A 21,409-nucleotide genomic window follows, 5' to 3' on the forward strand; every position below is an offset into this window, starting at 1 on the left:
AGGCGCTGCTGCGCCTTCTTCACCACGCTGTCTGTGTGGGTGGACCAATTCAGTTTGTCCGTGATGTGTACGCCGAGGAACTTAACATTTTCTACCCTCTCCACTACTGTCCCGTCGATGTGGATAGGGGGGTGCTCCCTCTGCTGTTTCCTGAAGTCCACGATCATCTCCTTTGTTTTGTTGACGTTGAGTGTGAGGTTATTTTCCTGACACCACACTCCGAGGGCCCTCACCTCCTCCCTGTAGGCCGTCTCGTCGTTGTTGGTAATCAAGCCTACCACTGTAGTGTCGTCTGCAAACTTGATGATTGAGTTGGAGGCGTGCATTGCCACGCAGTCATGGGTGAACAGGGAGTACAGGAGGGGGCTGAGAATGCAACCTTGTGGGGCCCAGGTGTTGAGGATCAGTGGAATGGAGATTGTTTCCTACCTTCAACACCTGGGGGCAGCCCGCCCAGTTGCACAGGGTGGGGTCAAGATCCAGGGACTCAAGCTTAATGATGAGTTTGGAGGGTACTATGGTGTTGGATGCTGAGCTGTAGTCAATGAGCAGGATAGGGCAGTGTGATGGTGATTGCATCATCTGTGACAGGTAGAGTGGAGGTGATATGATCCTTGATTAGTTTCTCAAAGGACTTCATGATGACATAAGTGAGTTTTACGGGGTGATAGTAATTTAGTTCAGTTACCTTGGCTTTCTTGGGACAGGAACAATGGTGGCCATCTTGAAGCATGTCGGGACAGCAGACTGGGATAGGAATTCAGTTTTGCACGAATGCTGCCATCAATCCACGGTTTCTGGTTCGGGAAGGTTTTAATAGTCACAGTGGGTACAACATCTCCTATACGCTTCCTTATAAACTCGCTCACCGAGTCAGCGTATACCTCAATGTTGTCATCTGAGGCTACCCGGAACATATCCCAGTCCACGTGATCGAAGCAATCTTGAAGCATGGAATCCGATTGGTCAGACCAGTGCTGGATAGACCTAACCACTGGCGCTTCCTGTTTTAGTTTCTGCCTATAGGAGGGGAGCAACAAGATGGAGTCATGGTCAGATTTACCAAAAGGAGGTCGGGGGAGGGCCTTGTATGCATCACAAAAGTTAGAGTAGCAATGGTCGAGTGTGTTACTCGCTCGTGTACTGCAATCGATATGCTGATAGAATTTAGGTAGCCTTGTTCTCAAATTAGCTTTGTTAAAATCCCCAGCTACAATAAATGCAGCCTCGGGATATATGGTTTCCAGTTTGCATAAAGCCCAGTGTAGATCCTTGATAGCCGTCTTTGTATCCACTATACATGGATATACATGGCTGTGACAATAACGGAGGAGAGTTCTCTTGGGAGATAATACGTTTGGCATTTGATTGTGAGGAATTCTAGGTCAGGTGAACAAAAGGACTTGAGTTCCTGTATGTTGTTACAATTACACCATGAGTCGTTAATCATGAAACATACACCCCCGCCCTTCTTCTTACCGGAGAGATGTTTATTCCTGTTGGCGCGATGCACTGCAGTACTGGCTGTACTGACTCTGACAACATGTCCCAAGCTAGCCATGTTTCCGTGAAACAGAGTATGTTACAATCCCGGATATCTCTTTGGAAAGCAACTCTTGCCCTAAGTTCATCAACTTTGTTAACTAGGGACTGGTCATTAGCGAGTAATATACTCGGAAGCGGTGGGTGGTGTGCGCGCATCCGAAGCCTCGCTACAAGACCGCCCTGGCACCCTCTCCTCCGGCGCCGTTGTTTTGGGTCTGCCTCTGGAATCAGTTTGAATGCCCTGGGAGGTGCAGACAAAGGATCCGCTTTGGGAAAGTCGTATTCCTTGTTGTAGTGCTGGGTGTGCTGGTAAGTTGACATCTCTGATATCCAATAGTTCTTCCCAGCTGTATGTAATAACACTTAAGGTTTTCTGGGCTAACAATGTAAAAATTAATACATAAAAAAACAAAATACTGCACAGTTTCCTAAGGACTAGAAGCGAAGCCGCCATCTTGAAGTTAATTAACAAAATTAATAGAAAGTCTCAAAAAACCTATTAAAATCTGTAAGTAATGTCCAATTAAATTAATTTCCCTGTACCCTTTGGCATTGAACGTGGTTTTTCATAGACCACGTAGTGCAATGCCGTATGGATTAGTAAACACTGACAATCAACACAATCAGAATGACAGTCTCACTGGATTTACAAAATAAATGTAAGGATTGTTGAGGAGGACCCTATTAACATACAGTGCCTTTGGAAAGTATTCACACCCCTTGACCTTTTCCACAATGTTATGTTACAGCCGGAATTTAAAATGGGTTAAAAATTTTGATTTTTTGGTCATTGGCCTACCCACGATATCCCATAATGTCAAAGTGGAATTGTGTTTTTCAACATTTGTACAAATGAATTAAAAATGAAAAGCTGAAATGCCTTCAGTCAATAAGTATTCAACACCTTTGTTGCATGGACTCACTCTGTGTGTAATAATAGTGTTTAACCGGATTTTTGAATGACTAACTCATATCTGTACCGCACACACGCAATTATCTGTGAAGACCCTCAGTCAAGCAGTACATTTCAAACACAGATTCTAAATAAATACAATTATTTAAAAAATGCAGACATTAAATATCCCTTTGAGTATGGTGAAGTTATTTATTACACTTTGGATGGTGTATCAATACACTCAGTCACTACAAAGATACAGGTGTCCTTAACTCAGTTGCCGGAGAGGAGGTAAACTACACAGGGATTTCACTTTGAGGCCAATGGTGACTATAAAACAGTTAAGAGTTTAACGGCTGTGACGAGAAAACTGAGGGATGGATCAACAACATTGTAGTTACTCCACAATACTAACCTAATTGACAGAGTGAAAAGAAGGAAGCCTGTACAGAATCAAATTATTATGTTTGGGGTAAAATCAATACAACACATTACTGAGGACCACTCCATATTTTCAAGCATAGTGGTGGCTGCATCATGTTATGGGTATGTTTGTAATCATTAAGGACTGGGGAGTTTTTCAGGATAAAAAATAAACGGAATGGAGCTAAGCACAGGCAAAATTCTACCACCAGACACTGGGAAATTAATTCACCTTTCAGCAGGACAATAACCTGAAACACAAGGCCAAATCTACACTGGAGTTGCTTACCAAGAAGACAAGTGAATGTTTCTGAGTGGCCAAGTTAGTTTTGACTTAAATCTACTTAAAAATGTATGGCAAGACCTAAAAATGCTTTCTCTAGCAAAGATCAATAACCAATTAGAGAGCTTGAAGAATTTTGAAAAGAATAAAAGGCAAATGTTGCACAATCCAGGTGTGTTAAGCTCTTAGACTCACAGCTGTAATCACTGCCAAAGGTGGTTCTATAAAGTATTGACTTAGGGGTGTGAATACATATGTAAATTATATATTTCTGTATTTTATTTAATGCATTAAAAAAAATGTGGTAATATGTGTAGATGGGTTCTTTTTTTGTAATTCATTTTGAATTCAGGCTGTAACGCAGCAGAATTTGGATTAAGTCAAGGGGTTGGAATAGTTTCTGAAAGCACTGTAGTTAACAGTACCAGTGTCTATTGCATATGATCCAATGAAACTGGTTTGCTGGATAATTAACCATTTTAAAGTTTCTTACATGGTTTCTTGGTGGGGAGGGAAGGTGTGGGCGGAATGCGTTTGGGTTATTTTTGTATGTATTTCTTTGATTGTTTTTGTACCTGTAACCCCCCCTCTGAAAAAAGATGATATAACTAAATAAAAAGTTGGCTCTGAAAGACTTACTTTATTGCATGATAACAGAAACACCCATATCAATAGCATAGTCAAACACATTGTAAATAAACAGCAAACCAGACCTTTAGAACATCAACACATTCACCAATGCTGCCCTCTTGTGAGGACAAGGCATCAGTGGACCATGCACAAATATTACAGTAACAGCAGTGACTTTTTCTTCACAATGAAAAGAGGTGGAGGGTGGTCGACAAGTTCTGTAATGTCGCAAAAGGAAGAACTGCAAAAGTTAGTTCAGTGGTCAACAAGGGCTGGAATGACACAAAAACGAGTACTACAATGTCAGTTAGCTTTTGGTTAAAATGTCAAATGGACATACATTTTATTATTTTAAGGGCAGTCCAGAATATTCTTACTGTTTGAGTATTTTAGTATGTCTGGAATATTAGAGCATACACAAGAGACTCTTTTGCTTTGTTAGAACAATTTGTTCAATAAAAAAACAAGTAATAAATAAACAAATAAAGAAAGTAGATATTCAAACAAATGCCATACAAGTCAGGTTTCTTATGATGGAATCATAACACACACGGAAAAGGTTAGGCTATGGTAGGGATCAATTACGTACTCTGTGTGTTGATGTGGCATGTAACAGTATTTGCTTGCTTTTTGCTAATGTGTTCATCAGTGTTCATCTACAACTATTCTAACATGATACAATCCTCTCAATGAGCACTACAGTACATTGCCAGCATTAGTTGGTTAGCTAGGTAAGTGATTTTAAGAGCTGTGATATCATTCACTTTAAAATACATGAATGTGCAAAACTAGACTAAAAACAATGAACAGAATCATATTATGTAAAGCAAGAAGCATCCTGAATACATCACTATACAGTATTATGACACGGTAGTGATAAAGGCTTGTATTATTTGGTCTCAAAAAGTGTGATGCCACCAAAAAACAACAAAAGAAGCAATGAAAGTATACCTACATACAATTTTACATTAGCTTCAGTTAGTCCCTAGAATCCTCCAATCCATGCAGTGACCGTTAGAAACTAAGACCTTGATTAGTTGATTATTTGAAACTGCTGTGTTAGTGTTGGGCTAGAACAAAAGCCTGCATACCCTCTTCAGGATCAGAGATGTAGAACCCCTGTCCTATATGTTCATCCTTCACTTTCTGCATCCACGATAATACTTATAATCATAGTCTCGTAGCTTTGCAAACATCCTCAAAATGAATAACATTGGTAACAATTGACATTTTCTTCCCATTTTATATAGCTTAATAATTACTGAGGCAATACAGGTTTGAGTGCCTTCATTTACGGCAAAACAGTTATATGTCATTCATGGGAATTTGACCTGCTAGTCACCACACCATCTCCTTAAAAAGCTGAATTCGCAATTAACCCCTAGCCCCTATACCCCTTGGCGTTCCTGTAGATCTGAAAGGATATGAAAGGTTTGAACAGTATATAGGCCAAATTCTTCACCTTGCCTTCAGGTAGGCTGGGTGGAATTTCCACCACCTATCTAATCGTTTCAGATCTATAGAAGTGTCTAGGGCTCGATTTGGAATTCAGATTAAGACCTACACTGTTGCGTATATAATCCGGCCCAAGTGGCTGGAGTGGAGGATGAAGGAGGTTCAGTTTAGGGCTCAGCCGCCTCGATGGGCTCCACCTGTGGGTCAGTGGGGGGAGTGGAGACCTCCTCTACCTGGTCGGAATCGGGTTCAGTGACAACAACGGCCACCTGCTCAAGGAGAGAGGCGGAGAGATAAAGACTGAGAAAGAGACAGTTATTATATTGACATGTAATGTTTGACATTAGAATAATCTATTACTCGAACACATCAAGGTAATCAAACCTCAAGAGATGCACAGTAAATGGTAACCAACAGTTATAAATGGATAATTTTAGGCTGGCACTATATGGTAGGCTAACCCCTTCGGGCTAGCTAGGCCCTACCTGAGATGCTGCAGCCTGCACAGCAGGGGGACCTGCCGGGGGGCGAGTCTGGGGGTAGGCTGGGCGCTGAGTTCCACTGGATGACTAGAGAGAGAGAGCAAGAAAGAGGAAATTAAAGGGAGAACAAGACATGAACTTGTGATGTTCAGTACCTATATGCAATAGAGGGTTCACCCTGCCATTTTCTTTTATACATGAAGGGTATCATTTTTGTTTTCTTAAAACAGGCACAATTTGCACTGAAAGAACTCACAAACCTTGAAGTAAAATGTCTTAAAACTTACCATACAACAAAGTCCTTAAGGTGGCAATTATTTATGCACATATGGGGGAATTCAGATCCGACTTCTCTCCACGTGTATTCTGACGCCCGCAAGGTACCCTTATTGTTATAGTTTTCTCCTCTTCCAATATTTAATGGATTGAACAACTGAATGGCAACTTTCAGGATAATCAAACCACTGTAGTTTTTATTCACCAATATATTTTGTCAGTAAAGGCTCTCCAAACCTGTTTTTTTTTAAGAAGTAGGTAGATCCCTAAATATGTTCTTAACCCTTAATAATGTTCAGATCAGATACTTTTTCAATTTACCAATTGGTGCTAAAACTGAGATATGCATAGGCCTATAATTGTATGGCTTTCTTTCACTGATCCCTAATATTCTGAACCCGTTCTCTCAATATATTACAGTGACTGTCGAGAAAATTTGAATTAAAGGTGCACCGTATTTAAAGGGATGGCTTTAGATAACTGAAAACCCCATTGAATGAAAAGTCCATGAGGAAATCAGTTGGCCAGCAAGTGGGAGGGTTTTCAGCAGTTTAAATAAATGTATTCAGTGCGCATAAGGGAGCCACTCTCAAAGAGCTTGTTGAGCACCTGCGTAAAGTAAGTCTGAATACCAAATACTGAGAAGCGCAGGAAAGGCAAACATTTCCTAAGTCTGAATCGAGCCCATATAAAATAAACAGATTGAAATACATTTTCACATGCAGCAAACACCATCTGCAGTGTTCTAAATTGTTACAGATTTTAAATCGCAATGCCCGGGCAGCGCTGCACATGTAAAATGGTGCTTGGAGCATTTTAGAATGCCCTTTCCCATGTGTTCTGTTATATGTGGGTTCACCTGCATTCCACCACTTGAGGCCAGCACACTGAGGCCAAACAGCATGGCTGTGATGCAGATGAGCAGCTCCAGAATAAGGAAGATAACCAGAGTACCTATGATGCCGTCAATCAGGAGCTATAAGAAACCACCCATGCAGGAGAGAGACAGGTGAAGAAAGACATGCGGGATGGACAGTGGTATTGTGGTCCAGAGAAAAATGCTTGATATTACAGTAGCATCAATAAATTCCATACAGCATCAAATGAATGCAATTACGGGACAAAAAACATTGTCCAAAAAGCAAACTATAATGTCAGATCTTATTAATTAATTAATTTAGCAAAATAATACAAACAGATGTCAAACTAGGCCTTTTGAATAGCCATATAAATCAATCACATGAAAGTGAATAAAATGTATAACAATTAATAACTATCTAAACATACGATTGGGTAAGATGTTATTTAACATTTTTGCCGCAATACCTTTTCGGGTAATGTTTTGTTATAGTAACTATACGAACAAGGCAGAAATACTGCTACCTACCAAGTGTTAGCATTGACCAGAACAACAATAGTTCTACAATAGTGGTCAACTACTTACTTTACATTTCATTTCGATCAGCCCAGTGCATTTCCTGAAACAATGTTGCTGCAGTAAACAGTAAACACAAAGAAAGACATGTTCCATTTTGAAGAACAATTACACTTTCCCTTGAAACTACATTAACCTAGATAAGATACTCATATGGTGTGTTTCTATTCTATAAACAGCAACTCTTCATATGTTCTTACATATTTTTTATTTAAAAATACGGCAAAAATACAATGGATGATTGACTGTATCATCAATTAAAACCATAATAGTGTCATCAAAAATAGAAATGTCATTTACATTCAATTCTAGATCTCACACAGGTTTCGTACTGTTCTATATGAGGACTAAGTTTGAGCAGTCGTGTTAGCATAGTAGAATATGTGTGTATGCTACCTCCTATGCAGACACAGAATAAAGTGGGTCAAAGACTTTGATGCATGACCCCATTTTGACATAGCTCCCACCATAAATAGTTTAGGCCAAATTGTTCCATTGCAGCCTTTTTACAGTTTAGAACAATGTTGTTAAAATTGGTCAAAGCCTTGCCACAATAATCCAAATCCAAAACTCCTTTGCTGAATTTAAAAAAAAAAAGTTGTTTTTTAATAATTCTGGGTAATACCAAACCCTAAAACACTTATTACATGTTTCATCAATGATTGCTTTAATTTGCTGTTTTTATTCAACAATAATGACATTTAAAGTATTTTTGTTGTGGTAGTGATGTCTACTACTAATATAAGATGTGACAGAAAAAGAAAAGCCTGCATACTTAATTGACAAATTTAAAGTTGTTGTGGGAAGTTTTTTTTGTATATTCATATGTTTTGATAAAGTGGTCATAAATCATGTGTAATGGGAGCAATGTTGAAATATAGGCCATAAAAAAGAAATCCACTTGGCGGCCGAAATAAAGGTATGCATGTCTGCCAGTATTCCTTGGTGGAGATTGGAGTGCCTAACTCAAAACAAAAAAATATTTGTGTAGATGAAATACTCATGAAAACCATGTAACTGATCCTCTCCGTCATTACTGTATGGTTTGAAGCTGGGTGCTGTGCTGAACCAATTAATCAACTAATGTTTTTAATGCTTATTTTATGGAAAACTTTGCTTTAATCAGATGTACTGTATATAGGCCACACGTTGCTTTTAACTAGCAGCACATGGCAAAGGAAAATATACACTGACTATACCAAACATTAGGAACACCTTCCTAATATTGACTTGCACCCCCCTTTGCCCTCAGAACAACAAAGATTTAAGTGCCTTTGAACGGGGTATGGTAGTAGGTGCCAGGTGCACCGGGTTGTGTCAAGAACTGCAAAGCTGCTGGGTATTTAATGCTCAACAGTTTCCCACGTGTATCAAGAAGGGTCAAACACCGAAAAGGACACCCAGCCAACTTGACACAACTGTGGGAAGAATTGAAGTCAACATGGGCCAGCATCCCTGTGGAACGCTTTTGACACCTTGTAGATTTAAAAGGTGACATCAATAAGGGATTATAGCTTTCACCTGGATTCACCTGGTCAGTTTGTCATGGAAAAACCTTAATGTTCTTAATGTTTTGTACACTCAGTGTATAATATCTTGAGCAGATAAGTGTGCGCAACACAGATTTACACATTAATCTTTGCTCATTTAAGTTAAGCGTGCTGATCTCATGTCAGAATACCGCCTTGAGTCAAGACATTACACTAATACTTCCACGAAAGACACAATAGATTTTTTTGTATAGGCTATTGTTGGATGCAACAACCCTTTTGCTCTCTATAAAAATTGAAATGTACTTCCAACAAATTCAGAGTTTTTTCTGAAATCCCGGTTGGAGGATCCCAGAATCAGGAGGGAACAGGCAGGATATCCGGAATCCTCCAACCAGGTGTCTGAAAAACCAGGGAATTTATTCAAGTTCCAGGAATTCTGTAACCCTAGTCCTGAGCAAACATTGTTTCAGAAAATGCATATCAACAACTGATACAAATGTATTCAAACAACAACGGTAACGATCTTTCAAAACATCTCTCAGAATAAATTAATTGTGAACACATTTTTCACAAAGAATTAGCTTAAAATTATATGAAATTCAGCAAATGAGTTGGGGAATTTTACATTGTGACTCATTGTATGTCTTTTGACCACATGAACTCTCAAGGGGGAGAATGTGTGACATGGTCAGCTACTCAATAAAGATGACCGAGAAGGTTGACTAAACAATGATGACTACATCAAAATTCAGCCTGCACTTCATTGTTTCTTCCTAAAATTATGTCATTCTTCTAGACGCTTTTTTATAATGTTATTCAATTTACAAATGTATGTACAATTTTTTATATGCAAATGTACACTATCGTTCAAAAGTTTGGGGTCAATTAGAAATGTTCTTGTGATTGAAAGAAAAGCACATTTTTTGTCCATTAAAATAACATAAAATTGATCTGAAATACAGTGTAGACATTGTTAATGTTGTAAATGACTATTATAGCTGAAAACGGCTGATTTTTTATGGAATATCTACATAGGCTTATAGAGGCCCATTATCAGCAACCATCACTCCTGTGTTCCAATGGCACGTTGTGTTAGCTAATCCAAGTTAATCATTTTAAAAAGGCTAATTGATCATTAGAAAACCATTTTGTAATTATGTTAGCACAGCTGAAAACTGTTGTCTGATTAAAGAAGCAATAAAACTGGCCTTCTTTAGACTAGTTGAGTATCTGGAGCATCAGCATTTGTGGGTTCGTTTACAGGCTCAAAATGGCCAGAAACAAAGAACTTTCTTCTGAAACTCATCAGTCTATTCTTGTTCTGAGAAATTAAGGCTATTCCATGCAAGAAATTGCCAAGAAACTGAAGATCTCGTACAACGCTGTGTACTACTTCCTTCATAGAACAGCGCAAACTGGCTTTAACCAGAATAGAAAGAGCAGTGGGAGGCCCCGGTGCACAATTGAACAAGAGGACAAGTACATTAGAGTGTCTAATTTGAGAAACAGACGCCTCACAAGTCCTCAACTGGCAGCTTCATTAAATAGTACCCGCAAAACACCAGTCTCAACATCAACAGTGAAGAGGCAAGACTCGATGCTGGCTGTTTTTCTTTCAAAAACAAGGACATTTCTAAGTGACCCCAAACCTTTGAACGGTAGTGTATGTAAAAATTGTTTATATGCAAATTGATGTAATAATTCAAGGTATACTGTTAGAATGACTGGTTACCACAGCATGCAGCTCCAGTCTCCGGCAGTGTTCACAGTGGTAGGAGTCCTGGCGGTAAGGCAGGTGTTTGGACATCAGGCCCAGAGCAGCCGTGGAGAAGGCAGCACTAATCAAGTGCAGCACCAGGGTACATTTCACCTGGGGAGAGAGTACACCACTACACTGAATACACCCAGATTGACAGAAAATATTATACATTGAAAGTTAGTTTTTTGGGGTTTGTGTGATTTCTTATAATCGCCTACATCACTCACAAATATCAGTGGTCACACTCTGCCATAACAGGAGTAAACATACCTCCAAGAATGGTGTGCAGCATTTCGGGATAATGTGTTGTTCGGTACATACTGTTGAAAAATGCAGCAAAAAATGTAACCAGCTGAATGCACGCCAATTGCATTATACCCACCCAAAAGAGAGAAGGCTTCCTGCCCGCGTGGACAAGGACCGACCCAGACAGGATGAGCTGTGGGAGTATACCCATAACAGAATAAGACACATGACTCACAGGTCAGATTACACACCTATACAGAGATTAAAATAACTGATTCAACAAAATAAATGATCTATTCTAGAAAATTGCCATTGTAGGGCTGTAAGCCTATTCATGTGTGCTGGATCAGGGTTGGAGCGAAAGCCTGCAGGACGGTAGCTCTCCAGGAGGAAGGTTGGCCCGATCTGGCCTAAAGACACACTGCCAATGTAGAGGGCGCTGTTGTAATAGTTGAGACTTGGCCAGTAAATTCTGACTGGTACGTGTCATCTGGACTAGGTAGAAGTTGCCCTTACTAACTGATATAGGGCTGGGATTGATTTTATTGCCCTAATGGTTAAGATTAGGATTGGGGGTAGGGACATCTAATTGTAGATCTTTGGTTGGGGTCAGCAATGGCTCACTCACCTGTAAGACAACGATCAAAAGGACAGCGACATCACCAGTGAAGTGGATCTCGTGGAGCTGCAACACAGAGGCGCTCAGGCAGAGGACAAGACACCCGATGATGATCTGGACGGCCTGTGACAATACATTAAGAACTCTCATCAGTACCATTAAAAGGACATTATGTGGTTCGATGGCTCATCTACAGCGAAGTGTTTGGTAACCCCATAGTTGTGTTCAGAAGGACACACCATAACAAAACATTTTGAAATTCGAAAACGGAATTGGGCCTTTGTTATTAAGTCCAGGAATCACTCCCTGATTAATTTTTTTCCTGTTTCATTTGGTGCCTACTGAACAAGACCCAGTTATGGGTTTGATTCAGGCATGGGAATATAAGAGTCTCCTAAATGAATATATTATCATTATATTATAAGGTAACGTAATGATGCTTTATTCTACAGTACAGAATTTAAGCTGTTATTGATTCATATCATATCCTTATAGTGTATCACAACCATCTGTATTGATGACTGAAGTATTGGTGTCTCTGAGGGGTCTTTGGCCTGGTTTGCTAACTACCTCTCTCAAAGAGTGCAGCGTTTAAAGTCAGAACATCTGCTGTCTCAGCCACTGCCTGTCACCAAGGGTGTACCCCAAGGCTCAATCCTAGGCTCCACGGTATTCTCAATTTACATCAACAACATAGCTCAGGCAGTAGGAAGCTCTCTCACCCTTTTATATGCAGATGATACAGTCTTACACTCAACTGGCCTAGGTTAAATCTAGACTTGGTTTCCCCTATCGTATTTGCTCCTCTTTCACCCCAGCTGACAAGCTAACCCTGATTCAGATGACCATCCTACCCATGATAGATTACGGAGACATAATTTATAGATCGGCAGGTAAGGGTGCTCTCGAGCAGCTAGATGTTCTTTACCATTCGGCCACATATGCTCCTTATATGACACATCACTGCACTCTATACTCTTCTGTAAACTGGCCATCTCTGTATACCCATCGAAGACCCACTGGTTGTTGCTTATTTATAAAACCCTCTTAGGTCTCACTCCCCCCTATCTGAGAAACCTACTGCAGCCCTCATCCTCCACATACAACACCCGTTCTGCCAGTCACATTCTGTTAAAGGTCCCTAAAGCATACACATCCCTGGGTCGCTCGTCTTTTCAGTTCGCTGCAGCTAGCGATTGGAACGAGCTGCAACAAACACTCAAACTAGACAGTTTTATCTCAATCTCTTCATTCAAAGACTCAATCATGGACACTCTTACTGACAGTTGTGGCTGCTTTGCGTGATGTATTGTTGTCTCTCCCTTCTTGCCCTTTGTGCTGTTGTCTGTCTCAACAATGTTTGTACCATGTTTTGTGCTGTTACCATGTTGTGTTGCTACCATGTCGTTGTTATGTTGCTACCATGCTGTGTTTTCATGTGTTGCTGCCATGCTATGTTGTCGTCTTAGTGTAGTCTTTATGTAGTGTTGTGTTGTCTCTCTTGTCGTGATGTGTGTTTTGTCCTATATTTTTATTCCCAGCCCCCATCCCCACAGGAGGGCTTTATTGTCGTTATTGTAAATAATAATTTGTTCTTAAATGACTCGCCTAGTTAAATAAAGGTTTTTAAAAAATGCCTATGTGAAGACGTCACTCACCCCCAAGGTTTTAGGCTCCACCTTCTGGAAGGAGCCCACTTGTCCTGAGGTGAGATTGCCAGTGGGAGGCAGGGGGTCCTGGCTTTTGAGGCCCATGTTGTCGAGGCTGACAAGGCTTTAGATGCAGAAAAGCTACACAAAATGGCATAGATAAACAGTAATGAACTGAGAAAATGATGGACAAGGCAATGAATGAAAGCTGCAGTAAATTACTGGAGGAGTATACAAAGATGAAAAGAGTTATGAGGAGGGGAAAATTGATGTTTTTTTTTAGGAACCCAGCAATAATAGAGACAGCTAAAATGAAACTGCAGGAAATCTTTTTGCAGGATAATATGAGGAATTTGGGATACTTCATTGACATTGGTTGTAAACACGCCATCTTTGGTTTGAACAAATATGCATAGGCATTAGTGGGCAAAACCTGCAATTTGTCTTGATAAAGGTTATTATGAACTCTGGGAACAACAGGCAATTACAGGTCATTGTGATCTTGAACATGCAGGCTCTCAATTACATGTAAAAAATAGCATAAATATATGACGTAAACGATCAAGAACTCTTCGTGAACATACAATATCATGTTTGCATTCCAATTAACTTCCAAATATTTCAGAGGGAGGTAAATTGAGACGTCTGCCGCTGGTGACAAAAGAGCAACATCAGGACCGCAGTCGATTTGGGCAATTCTCCCAACCCTGTACTGCGCCATCATCAAACAACTTTAACCCATGTGAGGACGAGCTCATCACCATACTATAGATTATCTTCTTCACAAATATTGAACATAAAGCTTTAGTCAGAAAACAGATAAATATCTGCAATGTTCTGTGGTCGTCAAATTAGATAAATACGGGTAGGATATTGTAAGTTTAACCATACACCTGCTAATTTGAGCTACATAAGACAGGAATGTGCTACGTCATGTCCCAGTTAGACCATCTCACAAAGCAAGCCGCATTAAAGTGTGTATTCTGTCTTACCTCCTCTGGTTCGAACAAGAAAGTTATTCCTTTATTTATTTTCTGATTTATAATGTCGATAAGGCGCGTACAGCTACTCCTAACGCGTTGGTGTTGATGGGAGCTAAAAAACAACAACTAGCGGAGACGCAATGCGTGTGTGCTGTAGGTGGATGGACGTGTTTCACTGCAGTGAGGCGCGGGATGCGCTGCTGCACCGAAGTGCGTGTGCATGTGTGCGCGTGTGTGCTGCGGCACTCTGGAAGAAAGACATGCATGACTCATGCTTTTTTTTAAACTTGCATAGCAATGGAGTAGTTGAGATGAGAACAGTGTAAAATAACATATATTCATTATTTGCTGCTAGACCAAAGGATTTTAAATCAGGGAGATAAAAACGCCTGTGGTTAATAGTGATCAAAAGTATCCCAAAAACGCAGCACAGGGGCAATGTCCTACATTTTTATCGGACATTTATCCTACATTTCTATCTGATGCAAGACGACATGCATCAGGGCGGTCCCATACTCAATGCAGGTATCCTGTATAGCAGCGTGCCCTATGCAATCTAAACTCAAGGACTTGTGAAGCTTTACCTAAGGTGGGGTTCCTCTGCTCAGAGGCATGCCAGATTTTACACCGCCTGGATATACATTTTATGTATCTGTTAACCACATCATATGTTATAGCAATCTGTTGCCCTGATGCAGTGGCAACCCGTCATTCAGGGCACGTGGGGGGGTGCCTTCCTGTTTTGCATGTTATTTTGGCTTTAATGTGTCCCATATCAGTTTGCAAACAATGTAAAAAAATAAATATCATTGAGTTAATAAAGCCGCATACAAACATGGTCTCTTTTTTGTTTTCTTGAGTAAGGCAGCTCCAAAAGGCAGGTGTTTCAGCCTAGCTCAGTGCTTTCTGTGGAGGTGAGGCAAGCCAGCAGAAAATACGGAGCACTGCACCGTGATTGGCTCTGTTCTGTCACTCATGGAGACACTACGTCAGCGCCAAGTCTAAGGGTAGACCTAAAAAATTCTAGCCCCTTGGGTGCTGCCGTAGAGTTACATTAGAAGTGCCCATCCAAGAAGGCTCAAGGTCATTGGCCACAGATAAAATGACGTCAAATCACGTTATATGTACAGTAGCTTTGATTGGACTGATCATGTCAACATCATACTTTCAAAATCTTAGCTAGCAGTCATCATCATGAATCAAGTCGACAATCTACTGGCAAATCCTTTTTAATCCTTGTCATATGAAGAGAAATAATGAAGAGAAATTATAGATAAAATGTATCGGTGCTCATTGGCCATTGGACATAAACATTACACAACAAATTCAACAATGAGTGGTTTGTAAGGAATCCGTGGCTAACTGCAAGCATTGCAAAGCGATCATTAGCCTGCTATTCAGTGGATTGGCTGTGTGATCCCAAGTCTAAGATTAAGGGTCTCTTTTCCTAGTTTAAAATTATAAACATTCAACATTGACCATGCTGTCAATGAAGCATGATTTGTGCCGTGCTCAAAATAACTGTTAACTCGGAACTGCAAAATCTGATTTTAGTGAGTTCAAGACAACTGGGAACTTGGGAAAAAACGAGCTACGACTGGGAAAATACATTTTTCACTTTCTAGAGCTACGACCTGAAGATCACTGACATCATCATGATTCAACCCTTTTTTCTTCTTCGAGTTCCCAGTTGTCTTGAAAGCACCATAAATCCAGAGAATGGCAGACTTTGATGAAAAAATTAGCCCACGAAGGCATGTCGCTCCACCTTCCTGTTCAAGTGAGCACAGCAAAACAAGGAGAGTCCAAAAATGTCTTGTATGCTGCTGCATAAATTATGTAATATGCCAAGGAGATATGTATACTGTATGTAAGAAAGTAATACAAGGTATATGTTGTGTAGTAAGCTGTTAGTAAGCCTTGTGCCTCACCCGTGCTCTATTTTCACCCCTTAATTCCACCTACTGTTCTGACTTGTTGGTGCACGTGTAGCCTATAACCTGTTTTTGAGAAATATAATCATTGAATATTGTAAGAGCTTTGTTTGCTTATATTCCCCCTTTATTTATCCTACGGTTCTGCTTTGGTGTACAGGGAGAACACTATAAGAACGGCCCATGTTCTGAAATCTGTGAAATGTGCTGAACAAATAATTATATTGACTACGTCCATCCTAGCTCACTCATTAATATCTTACACTTGGAACAAACCAACAGCGTCATGGCACAAAATAGTATGTATTCATCTGGATATGTATGCAGCAATAGTTCAACATTCACCTTCCGCTACCATTTCGGTCAAGCCATCTAGACATACAGTTTGACTCATACAGTTTGAGCATATGTTCGCACCACACCGAACGCTTTGCAACTGCCTCTACAACGCAATGCTGCAAGGCAAACAGCGTTTCATTGGAAATGAATGTAATTCTGGTGTACTAAAATACAATGACGCTGTCGTTGTGATCGAAGTGTTACGGATTATGGATTGCCTCTTATCCGCTTGTCGTCCCTTTAGGCCATAGTTTGTACTTCTCAATTGTCAGTAGAAACCGCATTTGTTTAAGCAAGTCAGCAATATCAGCTATGTTTTTTTTAAAAGGCAGTAAATGAGGCTGAATGAACTGTTTCGCTGCCAGATAAGGCTCCGCTGATAGCCAGGTGTAGCAGTGGTAAGGTGTTGGGGCTCTGCTGTTGGGAGAGCTTTATGTAGGGCTCCAGGGTCGCGCAGCGGTCTAAGGCACTACATCTCAGTGCAAGAGGTGTCACTACAGTCCCTGGTTAAAATCCAGGCTGTATCACATCTGGCCGTGCTTGGGTGGCGCACAATTGGCCCAGCGTTGTCTGGGGTAGGCCGTCATTGTAAATAAGAATTTGTTCTTAACTGACTTGCCTAGTTTAAATAAAAATGTAGGCCCTAACAATTGTGGACACCGTTATAGTGCAATTTTAGTGTTGTGTAGTGGCTTTGCTGGCATGCATCCCACTTTAAAAATAAAAAAATCCCCCCCACCAAAACTGATGTCTGCCCGCATGCCTTTTTAGTTTAATTCTCCTGCACTCTCTCTCTCCTCATTAATACGTCTCCAACAGCATCCTGGAGAGGCGTGCTGGGCATGGACAATCTAAATATTTTGCGCCCCTGCATTTGGTAAAGTGGGCACTGGTCATCACCGGGCGACATCAGCACTCACCTAAATAGCCCTCATGCCACTGGGTGAGAGAAGTTTCGATGTTTTAGGCAGAACAATTTTTTTTTTTACATTTTGTTTTTATTATTGTGATTGTACCTGTAAAACATGAGCCTGAGTACCCTCACTATTTATTTTGCCGGGATGCTATACCGGTCCGTACCGCCTTATATTCACTGCTTGTAGTGTATGTACAGTAAAGTGCTACCACCTTCAGTAACAGAATTGGCCTTGTAAAGTTCAAATTAATTGGGCATTAAAGGCCCAACCTTTGTTCTTTAGAGCTGGTTTGCCTTATCCTCAAAGGCAGATTAATCCTGTAGGCCACTAGCAACCATACACAATACATTAAACTGAACAGAAATATAAATGCAACATGCAACGATTTCAATGATTTTACTGAGTTACTCCTGTCCAGACCAGTGAGTCACTGCTCTTTTTCGCTGTGTGGTCACGTGGGTCGCGTCAGCTGGGCTACGAACCTACAGGCACAACCAACAAACAGATGAGCGGGTGCACTTACACATAAAAGGTATGGACAATGTAGGCGTGCATTCTCAAAGCCTGAGGATGGCAGGTTGAGGATCACTGACCAGGTCTCCCTTGTCAATACAATCTATTAAAAGCAAAACTGATATTCTATCTGCCCCAAAATTATTTTTGTAGATCATAAAATAAGGGTGTGTGGTCAGTGGTGAGAGCTTATGATGAGGCGGGAAAATCCAGACCCGGTGCGTCTGTGTCTTCTCATCATTTCTGGACCGATGTAATGTATGAATTATATTAACAAAATGAACTAGAAAATTAATATAGTTGCTTGAAAACACACATTTCATTATAGCACTGCAGTGGTAGTTTTTCTGTTTTAAGGCTTATGCTCCTATTGTAGACATACTGCCTAGTAGCCAAGATAACTTGTAGAATGTGAAACTCAATGCATTCACTCCTGCCCATATCTCCCCAAAAATAGTTGGCAGACAAGGCCACACAAAGAGCAAAGATAATCAGACAGCAATGGATAATTGAAGTACACAAAAAGTCCACTAGATGTCACACTGACAGAGATAAAACAAAAGTAGATAGTATAAATCAAATTATAGATGTATCTCTACCAAAAAACATATGCTAAATGTAGTGTTAGTACAAGGAACCTATACTCTCAAGAAGCGAACAATATAACCGTAAAATTTTAAAAACAGAAACAACAATATGCAACACTCAATACATTGCACCAGGAGAAAAAAAACTAGATGTAAGTAAAGGGTGGTACAATAAGGGCAAGTTTCCATGACACAGATTAAGCCGAGAAATATTAGACTGAGTAGGTGTAAGTAGTGCCAAAGCCATAGTGAGGCAAACTATTCTCCAACTCGGCACTAAAATTATGACACTCTCATCCTAATTTAGTTTTATTGTGGAACCTTTGGGCCAGCATACAGTGCATTCGGAAAGTATTCAGACCCCTTGACCTTTTCCACATTTTGTTATGTTACAGCCTTATTCTAAAATTGATAGATTTAAAAAAAATGTAATCAATCTATATACAATCCCCTATAATGAATACTAATTTACATAAGTATTCAGACCCTTTGCTATGAGACTCGAAATTGAGCTCAGGATCATCCTGTTTCCATTGATCATCCTTGAGATGTTTCCTCAACTTGATTGGAGTCCACCTGTGGTAAATTCAGTTGATTGGGCATGGTTTGGAAAGGAACACACCTATCTATATAACATCCCACAGTTGACAGTGCATGTAAGAGTAAAAACTAAACCATGAGGTCAAAGGAATTGTCCGTAGAGCTCTAATACAGGACTGTGTCGAGGCACAGATCTGGGGAAGGGTACCAAAAAATTTCTGCAGCATTGAAGGTCCCCAAGAACACAGTGGCCTCCATCATTCTAAAATGGAAGAAGTTTGGAAGCACCAAGACTCTTCCTAGAACTGAGCAATCTGGGGAAAAGGGCCTTGGTCAGGGAGGTGACCAAGAACCTGATGGTCACTCTGACAGAGCTCTAGAGTTCCTCTGTGGAGATGGGAGCACCTTCCAGATGGACACGCATCTCTGCAGCACTCCACTAATTAGGTCTTTATGGTAGAGTGGCCATACGGAAGCCACTCCTCAGTAAAAGGCACATGACATCCCGCTTGGAGATTGTCATAAGACACTTAAAGACTCTCAGACCATGAGAAACAAGATTCTCTGTTCTGATGAAACCAAGATGGAACTCTTTGGCCTGAATGCCAAGTGTCATGTCTGGAGGGAACCTGGCACCATCCCTACGGTAAAGCATGGTGGTGGCAGCATCATGCTGTGGGGATGTTTTTCAGTGGCAGGGACTGGGAGACTAGTCAGGATCGAGGGAAAGATGAACAGAGCAAAGTACAGAGAGATCCTTGATGAAAACCTGCTCCAGAGCGATCAGGACCTCAGACTGGGGCGAAGGTTCAACTTCCAACAGGACAACGACCCTAAGCACACAGCCAAGACAACACAGGAGTGGCTATGGGACAAGTCTCTGAATGTCCTTGAGTGGCCCAGCCAGAGCCCAGACTTGAACCCAATCGAACATCTCTGGAGAGACCTGAAAATAGCTGTGCAGCAACACTCCTCATCCAACCCGACAGAGTTTGAGAGGATCTGCAGAGAAGAATGGGAGAAACTCCCCAAATACAGGTGTGCCAAGCTTGTAGAGTCATACCGAAGACTCGAGGCTGTAAACGCTGCCAAAGGTTCTTCAACAAAGTACTGAGTAAAGGGTCTGAATAATGATGTAAATGTGATATTTCCGTTTTATGTATATAAATTAGCAAACATTTTAAACTTTTTAAAAAAAGAAAAAGTTTTTGCTTTTTCATTATGGGGTATTGTGTGTAGATTGATATGGGGGGGGGGAAACGATTTAATACATTTTAGAATAAGGCTGTAACCTAACAAAATGTGGAAAAAGTCAAGGGGTCTGAATACTTTTTGAAGGCACTGTATTTTGTAGCGAATTCAGGGGGTAGCCTCTACTCCAACCTCCAACCTGGACTGTCATTCCAACACTTTAACTGTACGCAAAAAGGTTTGGATCACACACACACATGGCAGGCATACCCCTACTAACATACCCACTATAAGCATTCACTTACATTTTCAATGTTAAAACATTATTTTGAAGTTGGATTGATGATCACAGGCCTTAGAATGACATCTACATGTATTCTTTTTTTCTATAGTATTATAAGGCCTCTAATAATACTCTAACGCCCATGTTAACATGTATTTACACTTCTTAAATCTTTATCATACCATTTTCATTTTCTTACTCCCCATCAGGTCATCTCAGATGAAATAAGTGTGGGTCTTTGGACTATTTCATGCATAGAGCAGGTAGGCTCTAAAAAGCATAATGTCATAGGGAACATTCTGTAATGAAAGACAACTAATGTCATCCCAATAATGCTGAAATGGGTCACTGCTCACCTGTGTTGGTCCTACAGTAATGATGATTACTTTAAGAAACAACAATGAAAATTAAGAATGGAAAGCATAGAAATAGAGCACATAGAACATATACCGCTTTTTAGAGTTGCTTTCAACACGAATGACAGATCTATAACTCACATGTCTATGTTACTTTGGTCAGTTCACCCAAAAAGTTACATATTGCAACTTTAAGAGTCCTTGTTCCCATATATGTTTTTATTTGTCTAAAAACAATAGAATGTGTCAACGTTTCATTGTTTGAACGGGGGGGGGGGGTTGTCTGGAACTACTGGCCAGGCAGTCTATGCTCGAGAGGCTGACGCTGGCCATGTTCACAGCACTCTGTGCCCATATCATGAGAAGTTTGCACGTCCTTGTTGAGCCTCATTGTCCTGAAAATGTTGGAATTACTGTCTCGCAAAACCGTGGATTTCCATACTCCATAATGCAATCCACCATTTGCATGATGACAGCCCCTGTCAGATGGGTGGCAATCAACTTGTATTCCTCAGCGTGGCAGTCCGACAACTTTTTGTGTTCTCTCCGATTGCTGTTGCTGAAGTTCCAGAGGTC

At 40.6% G+C, this 21,409-nt stretch overlaps 1 protein-coding gene across 4 annotated transcripts; it reads right to left on the reverse strand.

The window, feature by feature from the left end:
* Positions 1 to 3,766: 3,766 nt before the first annotated feature.
* On the reverse strand, positions 3,767 to 14,355 carry LOC139558567 (membrane-spanning 4-domains subfamily A member 4A-like). Of its 4 annotated transcripts, none has more exons than XM_071373756.1 (9): positions 14,183 to 14,355; positions 13,200 to 13,331; positions 11,551 to 11,664; positions 11,059 to 11,115; positions 10,650 to 10,787; positions 7,434 to 7,481; positions 6,849 to 6,965; positions 5,717 to 5,800; positions 3,767 to 5,500 (listed from the first exon to the last, which is right to left on the reverse strand). In XM_071373756.1, exons 2-9 carry the CDS (start codon positions 13,293 to 13,295, stop codon positions 5,399 to 5,401), a joined length of 756 nt encoding a protein of 251 aa, XP_071229857.1. In that variant the 5' UTR covers positions 13,296 to 13,331; positions 14,183 to 14,355; the 3' UTR covers positions 3,767 to 5,398. The 4 variants fall into 4 exon arrangements, with proteins under 4 accessions (XP_071229857.1, XP_071229858.1, XP_071229861.1 ...); XM_071373759.1 differs by having other exon boundaries at positions 5,411 to 5,531; XM_071373757.1 differs by lacking the exon at positions 7,434 to 7,481.
* Positions 14,356 to 21,409: the final 7,054 nt, after the last annotated feature.

This window comes from Salvelinus alpinus, chromosome 29, assembly GCF_045679555.1.
Source record: "Salvelinus alpinus chromosome 29, SLU_Salpinus.1, whole genome shotgun sequence".
NCBI classification, from domain to species: domain Eukaryota; kingdom Metazoa; phylum Chordata; class Actinopteri; order Salmoniformes; family Salmonidae; genus Salvelinus; species Salvelinus alpinus.